Below are 11,680 nucleotides of genomic sequence, written 5' to 3' on the forward strand. Positions count from 1 at the left end.
ATTCAAAGAATCGTAGTAGGCTTGAAAATCTAATAAAATAATATTCTTCAATATTCAAATTGCTCTGCTTCTGATTGGTATATTCTATTTTTTGGCTATTCTTATGTCTTGGCACAATCTTCTTTTTCTCATCATTTCTATCTGTTATAGCAAAGAACCGCTAATAAGTTTCTGTTCTAAGCACTTGCCAAGAAATTAATATACCTATTCTCTCTCAGAATTTCTTCATCAAAATCTACCAGCTGGTTGCTAGATCTTGAAGTTGGTATACAATCAATCCGATGTGACAGTCATCTGTATCTTTCCAAGATTTGCACAACTTATCAAGCTCTGCAAACCAACTAATATGTTAAATAACATCTATTCATTCTCTGATATACTGTTATGTTCAATCGGAAATACTTCTTTCAGTTGAGCCATACAGTTCTGTTCAGTGTGGGGTGCTTACGTCACCCAAATAACACTATTCTATTCAATTCTGGGTGCTTACATCACCCGAGGAATCTTATAACAAAATTAGTAAAAAATTCAAAAATTTACAAATCAGTAAATCAGACAGTTTCGTTTCAAGAGTAGATCATGCTCACATGCAATTCATCAAATCATCAAATCAAGTAATGCATAATCAAGCAATACTAAATATGCATGCGACTCAATCTACCCCGCTCAACTTCTATCTCAGTCCGAGAAACTTACGCTCTCATCTTAGGGCAATTAATGATTAATAAAACAATTAATCAAACAATAAATGTATATTAAAACCAAGAGCTAATTTTTTTTTTGAAAATCAGTACCTCGCTCGATCGGACAAACTCACCCGATCGAGCGAGCTTGAAAATCAAACTCTCGGGTCTGCATCAATTTTGCCCTCGCTCGATCGGATGAACTCACCCGATCGAGCGAGCCCAAAATGCTTGATTCTCTGTTTTGAAATTTAAGGGCCTCGCTCGATCGGTGAAGTTCACCCGATCAACCAGACTCCTCTGCTTCAGAAATTTGCAGAATTATTCTTGCTGTCAAACTTGATCCTTCATTCCAAATCAGTTCAATATCAACTCAAATCCTGGTTTATCAATGCTAGAACATGCATATAAACATGTAAGAAGTTTCAAGTATCAAATTATGTGTTTATTACATCAAACAAATATCATAAAAAGCACGAAACTACAAGCTACACCAAATCTCACAAGTGAGCTTCTAAAACATAAGTCTCATGTCAAGTTCAATGCTATCTAAATACCATTATTCAGCTTAAACCCGAGTCCACACTTGTTAAGTCTCGCTCCTGAGCTATCAGACTAGCTCTTGCCCCATCTGTTGCAATGCACACATACAAAACAAAGCAACAGCCGGATAAACTCCGGTGAGAAATCATTATCAGTATAAGCGACATATAAATGCGTTAAATAAATCATATCAATTATAATCATATTAGACTCGACAATAGAGTAAATATCGCATATATCGATCGAAAATTGATTCATATCTCGTCGTTGCCATCAAGATTCATATCCGATCTTGACATGGATATCCATCTATCGTAGTCGTCTCAGACTAGAAAATAAGATCGCCTCAGATCTTGGCATAGAATCAATTCAATATCATATCATATCGTAATCATATCGACTAAAACTAAAAGATCCACTACTTGAGATGGATCGACAACATCAAAATCAAATCGAAAAGATAAACAAGTATGTGATTTTGGCGGGACAACTCAAGAAGCTTCATTCTTGAGTTTCAAATCCCTGACTCGCGATGTCGTCTTATACCTTCATATTTCTCGGTTCTAAATACTTCAAATCTGAGATATATAACCAAGAATATGTTTCAAACTTCATTCGATCTCATCATATCAAAATCTTCTCACAATCATCGTTAGAACTTCAACCAAAAATGGTTTCAAACCTTGATCACTTCCTCTTCGTTTCGAAGCTACTTCTCGAGCTCGTCAACTTCAAAATAATCTGAAATGAAGTGTTTAGATCAAGATATATCAGCTATCAACTCAATTCTAATTCAGTTCAATCAACGAGATAGCAGAACGACTTCAATTCATAATCTAACAGCGTAACGGCTGAAAATCGGTAAGCGATACGATATCAAATTCAAAACCAACTTCATATCAGCCATAACCATAAAAAACCAGCAAGAATTCCTCAACATATCAACATATAAGCAGCTATGAATATCGAATTATAAGCTGGAATCATAATAAGCATAAACGATATTCGTTCGTCGATTTACTTTCGAATATATCAAATATACAAGTTCACGAACCTCTATTCATACTCAAAATCTGAGTTCTTCAAAACCAAATTTCGAAGCCAGATAAATCAACAAGATACTTACATCAAATCGAAGTCCTCGTTGCAAGGAGTCCAGAACTATTTTCAGAATTGAAATCGAACGATCGGATCAAAAGTTACGGCGATTGAAAATCGAAAAGCAAAAGAAACAAAAGGTCTCGGCTCTTTCTCTGTTCAGAATTTCTGAATGCATGTAACATACACACGTATAATGCTGATAATTCTAATTTAAAATCGGATATGTATTGCATAAATTGCAATTCAGTCCCTGAAACTTCGTAAATTGCAATTCATTCATCGGCCCTCTTTTTAATTCAATTTCAATCCTAAATAATTTAAGAATATTAGAATTTAAATCGAAACTCTAAATATTCCCAAATTAAATATACTCGGATTAAAAATTAAATAAATTCGGATTAAATCAATAATCCCGGCCTTTTGCACTTTAGCCCTTGCAACTTCGATATTTTCAAATCAACCCCTGATCGGGTTTCACTTCCGAATTAAATCATATTAATTCCCAAAACTTGGAATTTAATCTTAAATTCCATAAATATTCAAATCGAATATTTATTCTTTTAATTTAAGAATTCCCGAAATTTAATTCTCAAAATCCGTAAATTCTCAAATTAAATATTTTCGACTCGGAAATTAAATCTCTAATTTCCATAACTTCTCAAATCAATATTTGCCCAAAATACGGAATTTAATTCTCAAATTCCATAATTAATAACTTAATATTTTCGGGTCTTACACTAGGTGATCAGGATATTCACAAGAAATATTAAACTAACATCAATCAATAATCGTAAATGGTCAAAATATATCAAATATGCAACCACATATCAAACATAAATTAGTCTCGACCTAATATCGTGGTCTTAGTTGAAAAGACAAGAATACTACTTATAAAAATCAATGTTCTAAAAAGCTCGCTTAAGCGACACTTAATCTCGCTTAAGATTTAATACGCTTAAGCTCGATTAAGCGACCATTTTTTAGAACGAAAAATTTCATTTGTTTTTTAAAACGAAAATATTTTTATAAATATGTATATTTATAATTTGGAAGTTGAATTATATATTAAATAATATATTTATGGTTAATCTAACATTCTATTTAATGTTTATCTTAAAATAATTAAAATTATAGTAAAAATTAAAAACATTTTTTAAGGAAAAATGATCATTCTAAGTTTTCGTAAGTTTGAAAAGCTTGAAAATTGACCGCCGCACTTGAAAATATGGGCCTGGCCTGTCGTGGTTCTGGTGACCGTGAACCCTCTCTTACTCGAATTTTCCTGAGTTGTTTGTTAAGCCTGTCACAGTGAATTGCATGTAAAACTAGGATTAAACCCTAGACCCAATCCCTGAATTTGATTGCTTTCACCCGTAATGGCTGCGGTGGCGCAAAGTTCTTCACTTCCTCTGAAGAACGACAAGCCTGTCATCGTCAGGGTTAAACGGAAAGCTTTTCAACACCGCGTCGATGCTTTTTGTGAGTAATGGGATTTTTCTTTTGCGTTTTCCAATGGGTTTTTACATTCGAAGCTCGGGGTTTCGTGATTTACTATGTTTGTTTTCCCTCCTTACAGGGCTTGAAATCAACGAGAGGCCTTTAAAGCGAGCGTTGCTGGACTTTGAAAAACTATCGGTATCCGAATCTTCTTCGACTAGAGGTAAAATATGCTTCTAGTTTGGGAATGTATTTACGTTTTCTTTACAGCATTTTGTGATCAGAATGATTATGTTTGATTTGATTATGCGTTCAAGGTTGTGGAAATTTTCTTTATGTTTGTTATGTTTCTTTGTTTTTAACTATCACAAGGTGTCATATCATTATCATTTTGATGATCGGCTGTTGGTGACCATATTTTGGGCTAAGCACAAAAGAGAAAGTAGAGGATGCACGAATTTTGCTAGACTGAAATCTCTTTTTCCCTCTCCAAGTAGAAGTAGACAAGCAAATAAGCGGTAAATGAAGAAGATACGTGGGGCAGACCTTTTTTGTAGTTTGCTAATATTATATTAATTTTTCTTTTAACATTTCTAATATATTTGGAAGCAAGTGTGGTGAAATCAGAATCAACTAACTCCATTTATTTTTGAGGCTGTAATATCAATATGATGATTGTGTTTGCATTGTTGGTCAACTTGTTGAATGTAGTCCTCATCGTGATGCAACAATTATTGATATCCTTGGCATGCCACATATTTATGAGATAGAGAAAACACAAACAAGTTAGAAAAATAATTGGATAGGTAAGTCAAACATGGTAGAAAGGACATATGTTCAATTTTTATGATCCGTATAACAATGTCTTATTTTGGGATTTGTTCTCTCCAATTTGATTTTTCATTATTTCAGTTCTTTTACGAAGATTCTTCGACTACATTTCTTTATTCGATAGTTCTTCGTATTATTTCATGATTGTAGACATTTTTTTGTTATGGCTGATGAAGGCTTTGTTTTCATTTAATCTTAGCAACTAATGAACATGACTGTCTGCTTTCTGATGTGATATAATAGAGGAATTAAAGACTACGAAGATTCTTGTTCACCATGTAGAGACTGTAACTAGCTCGGAGAACACTGTTGATGTGCTGCGATCTTTTGTGGTCAGTATTGAACAAAATAATATGTTGGAGTGCTATCAACATGTGATCAGTTTGTGGGTGTTAAGATTTGTCAAAAAAAAATAAAATTGTTCTGATCCTTTTTGATGTTCATTTTTGTTTTCCCACTATTCAGACAATGATATCCTGTGGTAATCTTACTGGTTACATAATCATATTATGTTTTTTTGTATGATTGTTATCATGAGTTGTCTTATAATCTTATCTACCTATTCTTTTGACAGCCTAATTTATCTGATCCATGGGAACATGGAGGAGAAAATGGAGAGAGGAGACGCGTGATAAAGACTGTTAATGTGAGCTCTCTCTCTCTCTCTCTTTCTCTCTCTCTCTCTCTCTCTCTCTCTCCATGTGCACAAAATCCATTTTACTTTGAACTTGTACATTGTCAAATTGTCTTGGCAAGTACATTTTTATATGTTTTCACAAATAAAGTTGTATTGGGTTTACCTGATGTTAAAAGAAAGATATTATAACCTTTTATTAATCATATGAATTAGTTGTTACGTAACACAAATTTTCAAACTCTCGCCTTATTTTTTCATGAACATGCTACACCTGCTTAGTGTATGCTGATAGAACTCTTAAAGTGATACTCACCATATGACCATGAACCTCAATGCCCAATATTTTTTACAATCTTTAAACAACAATGAAGTTCTAACTTCTAGGTTTCTTGCACTCTAATTTTTTTCAGTTAAATTTTAGAGATATCTTGTACTTGGTTTTTGTCATGACCTAGAAGACTAGTGGCTTCTCTTGCCTCAGGGAAAAGCTTGTGTTTTGACTTTTGATTGTGATATTTGCGTAACTTAACGTGTGCCTCTTACCTTAACAATTGCAATGTAAATTTTCAGAAACAAGATGAGTTGCTGATCAAAGCAAAGAAAAGTCAAGAGGTAAATTACCTTAGTTTTACAATTTTAGCCGCTCACAGCATAAAATTTTACCATATGTTGTTGGTTCACATGTATGAATTCTTTTTTAAAAAAAATTCTATGTTATTTTAAAACCCGTTACCAACTTGCTATCTAGATCAAAAGGAACTGACGTAGATATGTGAGATCAACTAGTGGAACAAAATTTCTGCTCCCTTGTTTATGAAATTAGAGTACTTTACATTCACTTTTTTTTTTTAAAAAAGTTTAAACTTGTGAGATGAGGTACTAAATTTGTTTCTCTTTCTTCTCTTTGTTTTTCCTTCACAAGGATGCTTTTTTAATTAATGCTTGTGTGTCTCACTCATTCCAATTCTTCTGTTTGTAATGATTCTTGCTTTCTTTAATGAAGTCTGGCAAGTTTCCCTTATCAAAGACAACTTAATTTTGCCATCGAAAACCACTCTATTTAAAGGCAAATTAAATGTTTTGGCATTGATATGGCCAATAAGTATCCAATCTTGAAATCATTTTTCTCTGTGATGTGTTTAAATGCAAGCAATTGCTTGTAACTAAATAGCAAGTGTACTTGTCCATAAATTTCATGTCTGGTTATATCCTTTTTACAAATCACGAGCCCTATAGATTAATCAAATGTGAGGTTAAACTTTCACTCCCTGCTTGTTATTTTTCCAAGTCAAAGTAAAAAGTTTCTATTTTCACAGCAAATTAATAAAGCATTACGTAACTTTAATGTGTAAAGAACCCAATCATATTTACAACCCCTGCACAAGAATTACAACGTTCAATTTCTTTGTTTTACACCAATTAAAAGACAATTTGGCAGAACCTTGCTATTTATTGAGCACAAAAATGGTATTCATTATGAGTTTCAATTATCAGATTACCTGGAGTTTGTAAAGGAGTCAATTTAAGTGGTCGAATTGACGGAAAACCTAAATTCATGCATGAGGTATGCAAGTGTTTTTTTGAAAATAACCACATATACAAGCACGAACTAATCACGTTATTGAGGTATAGAATGCCTTCACATTTTACCATATGTCAGCTTTATGCACCATATCTTGCAATGTTCTGTGACAATGGTCATAATCTGGTTATGTTGATCAATCAGATATGGAGAAATTAGATGTGACGGAGTTAATGAAAATTTTAAACATCGTCATCTATTATGGTTAACCATGATATATCTTCAAATGTTAAATTAATTTTTTCAATTGGACCTATCATTGATATGCAATCCCTTTAGGATGTGAGGTTTTTGAATTCAAAATCATTATATTCGCATCATGACTACGGGCACGCCATGATTTACAGTTTTGGTTGTGCATAATAAGTTGGTGTTTCGTGCATGGGTGGATCAATAACAGCGAGTTTCTGCAGGAGTTTTATGGAGGGTCAAGTACCTTATTTTTCGCTTCATTCTATATTTTTCACTCCTTCAGGTTTTGTCGAGAAATGCACGTTACGAGCAAATATGGAGAAGTAGAAAAGGAAAGCAAGATTCGCAGGAAGATGAAATGTGCCGCCTTTATGATATTGTCAAGATTGATGTTAATGAGCAGGCGATCAAGGTGAAACAGATGTAAGTCCTTTTCATGTTGTATTGTTTGTGAAATGCATGAAGTTATGCTAAGTGTTGATGCTGAGATCCTTAAGCTTCAAATTAGGGATACAAATTTGGAGAACCATGAGATGATTGCTGAATATTTGCCTCTACTTAGAGAAGTTTTGCCGAATGCTGCCGTAGAGATCGAAACTGATATTCATGATCACATGTCTAGACAAGGTTGACAACCATCATCTTTTCCTTTTTTTACATTGTATGAGGTGTTTGGTTAATAAATCATGCTCAACCCTGCTGATTGTGGGTGATGCTCATCACAAAATATTATTGAATATAATGAGATGTTTATTTTGATTCATTATAAGAGTTTTGGTTGAATTCGTTGTGGTGCTTGGCATGTTATAGGGGCATCTGCAATAACATGGTTTTTTTTTTAAATTTTATATATCTATTGAGGTTTTTGCCCATGATCTGTGATTTGCAGTATCTTCAGATGATTATGTATATGATTTCTACGCTGTTACGAATGATGACAATGTGGACGCTGATTCTGCAATTCAATACCCATTGTAAGTCTTTATTTGTCTATTTGATGGTGTTTTTGACTTAGCATCTGCTTTTGGGATTTTTACTGTGTATAGCATAAATTGTTATCTGGTTTAGGGTTCAAGTTGACGAGGACGATGACTACTATGATGGTCCAGATAATTCAGATTATGAAACTGATGATTCTAATGGTATATTCATGCATATATAACATTGCTGAAAATCATTTACGTGCCCACTCACATCCATGCTCACCAATGAAGATGGTTTTTTATTGTTAATGTCAGCGGAAAACAATCCCTTAAATGATTACCCAGACGAAGAGGACTCCGAGGAGGAGGATGATGATGATGATGATTATGAAGTGACAAGCAGGTCTTCTGATGAGGAGTCAGAGGATGAGAGCAGAACCTCTGGGAGCGAGAGTGGAAGTCGAGCATCAGACGAGGATGAGAATTCTGGGCCTGTGTGCTGGTCAGACGATGTAGATCAGTTATCTGAAGATGAGATGTACAGTGAAGAAGATGTTGACAACTATTCTGGCGATGAATGGAGGTAGCTTGCTCTTTTGTCTATGCCGAGTCCCTTGCAGTCTGAAATTTGAGTACTCAATCATTTTTGCACCTGAAACCAAATCTGAGTACTTGATCAAACATTTTGAAACTTGAAACTGAATTCAGAACCAAGATTGTTCCCTTGTGGGAAAGAGAGTAGAGAGCTCCACGTCTCAGAAAAATTTAGGTACATTATTCACATTCATTAGACAATGTGGCTTGAATATAGTTCCATAGCTCATGATTATAGATTGCTCTCGTGTCATTGAAGAATGTCGAATTAGTCAAACCGTGTTCGAACTTCGATGGCAACACATGATGAATGCAACGAAGTAGGACAACCTTGTTCGATGACAACATATGATGAATGTATCGAAGTCAAGGTTATAAAATTTGCTAGGCTAGTTGAGCGACAGACCAATGCCTAGACACCGCTAGTCGGATTCCACGGATTAAGCAGAAATGGAATCATTAATATTGTAACGTCCTCAAAATCCGAGGACGCTACTAAACATACATTCTTTAAAACTTAAAGAAAAGTGCGGAAAATAAAATCTTTCATTTAAAAGAACTCTGCACCCACTACGGAAATAAAATCTTTCACCAAAGTTCGCCAATATTCGTAAAAATTAAAGTTGTTTTCTCCTCGACAACACTTTAAAATGCACAAAACAAGAAGTTCCTCTAACCTCTACAACACTTTAAAATGCACAAAAATAAGTTCATCCGACAACATGCTCGTGCATCAATCTCTCCTTGATCAGCTACTCCGCTTGTCCTTCTACATACTCATCAATAACGTTATTTAACTTATAATCACATGCACCATTCTCGTGATGAAATACATGTAATTGTGGTAACAACTGTTTATATACATATTGAGTTTTCGTGATTACGGTTGTTGTACAACAAGTATATAGAACATACTGACCTTGGCCAATATGCGTCTCATCTCGGCCTTGGCCGCTTAAACCTCCGTTCTTTGGAAGGACCCTTCCGGGACTCAATCCGGAGTATCAATCTCGTATTGCTACTACAAGAACACATACAACATCAAAATATTTTTCATGCATCAATTAACCATTCATAACTTTGTCCTCGTAAAACTTTCTTTCGTGTCATTCTTTTAAAACTCTTTGTGCTCAAATCATGCATGCTAAAATGGATTAAAAACAAGCACGCCCTTAATCATTTCATAAAATTTCATTATTTTCTAAGAACATAGGTTTCATGAAGAAATGATAGCTTATAATGCAATACTTAAACTAAACTAATCCACATGAGTCGTTCTTTTCGTTCAAGACATCAGAACTTAAAACTTTTTGTATAGGAACCTTTAAAAAGACCCGATACGCCTTAAAAGATCATAAAAATGAATTTGGACTTAAAAATCACATTTTAAAATTTTTGGGCAGAAGTCAGCCCACCGGGGCACGCATTTCTGCTCACTCGAGTGCGCAAAAATGCGTGCTCGAGAGCGGAGGTGGTTGCCTGGAGGTCCAGGTAGCGCCGCAGAGGGTATTGCAACTTGTTTCTCGGCCCTTTTGGCTTTTCGATCCTTATTCACTTTAAAACACTCATTCGTTGAAAAACATTGATCATAGACATGAAAAAGCTTCGAAACTCGAAAGGATTTTCCTAAAAACATCCAACTTCAAATGATTTGATTCAAAACCTCGCATACTCTTCAAAATCGTTACCTCGAAGCTCGAAAATCGATACCCAAAACTTCAAGAATGATTCATGCTTCACGTATCTACATCATACTCTTTAAAGTCTTTTAAAATTAATACAATATACCTTACATACACATCAAACATGCAGATTTTTCATATCAAATTACATATATTCTTGAACGGTGGTTTCAAAAGCGTTTGAAACTTGCCTGTTCAGTTGATGTATCGATTCCTCGTGCCCAAAAACGCAGCGGAAGTTTCAAAAATATAAAAACTGAGCACTTGTGTAGCATTCAAAAAACATAAATATCCATTGGGTATTTAAGAATTTTTTACCTATCAATCTTAAAAGTTTGATGATGGCTCCAACCAAGTTTTAAACAACTAAGCTCTTGAAAAGGTTAACCTCTTCTACAAGCTTTCAAGAGCACACCTTGCTCAAAATGGACTTCTCCTTCAAATTAGATCCACGATTAGTCAAACTAAATTCACCCTATATATGCACTAGAATATGTAGGGCACATGACGATGAGAATACCTTGCTAGAACCCTAAAAGGTGGTGACAAAAATGGAGGAGAAAAAGAAAGGGGGTAAACGGCCAAGTGAGAGGGAGAGAAGGGAGGAGAGTTTCTTTCTTTTTTTGTGTTTGTGAGATGTGTTATGAAAAGATTTAAAGCATGCATTGTATATTGTGCAACTCGTCTTGCAACCAATGATCTCTTCTCTTGCATGTATTGTATGTATTTTAGGTCAAACACATACAAACAAAGCTCATGAACTTAATATTCAATTAATAGACAAGCTCAACCCTTTTAAGTCCAATCAATAAATTAAGTCTCATTTGAACTCATTTAAGACAAAAATTATTTAACACTATTTCCATTTGGGCTCTACAAGACCCAATAGTGTTTAATTAATTCAACACTTGAATTAATTTAATTATTTGGACTCTACTAGATCCACTAGTGTTTAACAATTCAACTCTTAAATTAATTTAATTATTTGGACTCTACTAGGTCTACTAGTGTTTAATTAATTCAACTCTTGAATAAATTTAATAATTAAGTTCATGATAATAGTTTTGAAAATCACTATTTTCAAAAACTAATTATTTATTTAAGTCAACTTTTAATTTTTGAACACTTTCACAAATTAAAAGTTACATTCCCCTTTATTCTTTTTTAGAAGTCATACGTTTAATTTCTCACACTTATAACTTCTTTATAAATTATTCAAATAATTGAACTAAATTTTCTTCTCAACTAGATCTAGAAATCCAATGCTTGTGTGATCCTAAAAGCTTCAATGATACAACTAGAAGTAGGTTCACATCTTCATATGATTCGGGATTAACAAGTCTGTTAGGATCGGTTTAGAGTGTAGAGGGGTGGGGGTGAATACACTTAAAAATTATTCGAATGAGCTGAAAGCGAATTCTAAATTTATCTTGGTGTCTAATGCAAATTGAAAAACAATATGTGTACGAAAATAT

The 11,680-nt window shown here is 34.0% G+C and overlaps 1 protein-coding gene across 1 annotated transcript; it reads left to right on the forward strand.

Moving 5' to 3' along the window:
• Window positions 1-3,587: 3,587 nt before the first annotated feature.
• LOC140874676 (RNA-directed DNA methylation 4) lies at window positions 3,588-8,724 on the forward strand. The gene is made up of 10 exons (XM_073278034.1): window positions 3,588-3,806; window positions 3,904-3,987; window positions 4,839-4,927; window positions 5,170-5,241; window positions 5,803-5,844; window positions 7,290-7,429; window positions 7,515-7,633; window positions 7,896-7,980; window positions 8,075-8,148; window positions 8,245-8,724. Exons 1-10 carry the CDS (start codon window positions 3,704-3,706, stop codon window positions 8,514-8,516), a joined length of 1,080 nt encoding a protein of 359 aa, XP_073134135.1. The 5' UTR covers window positions 3,588-3,703; the 3' UTR covers window positions 8,517-8,724.
• The last annotated feature ends 2,956 nt before the right edge of the window (window positions 8,725-11,680 follow it).

The sequence above is a fragment of the Henckelia pumila genome, chromosome 1, assembly GCF_033568475.1.
Source record: "Henckelia pumila isolate YLH828 chromosome 1, ASM3356847v2, whole genome shotgun sequence".
Lineage (NCBI taxonomy): Eukaryota > Viridiplantae > Streptophyta > Magnoliopsida > Lamiales > Gesneriaceae > Henckelia > Henckelia pumila.

Bases quoted from the DNA above. Each gene is read 5' to 3' on its own strand.
- LOC140874676 (XM_073278034.1), top strand. From the start codon at position 3,704: ATGGCTGCGGTGGCGCAAAGTTCTTCACTTCCTCTGAAGAACGACAAG. The intron at 5,242-5,802 runs GTGAGCTCTCTC...GTAAATTTTCAG, and splicing joins GCGTGATAAAGACTGTTAAT to AAACAAGATGAGTTGCTGAT. The intron at 5,845-7,289 runs GTAAATTACCTT...TCACTCCTTCAG, and splicing joins AAGCAAAGAAAAGTCAAGAG to GTTTTGTCGAGAAATGCACG.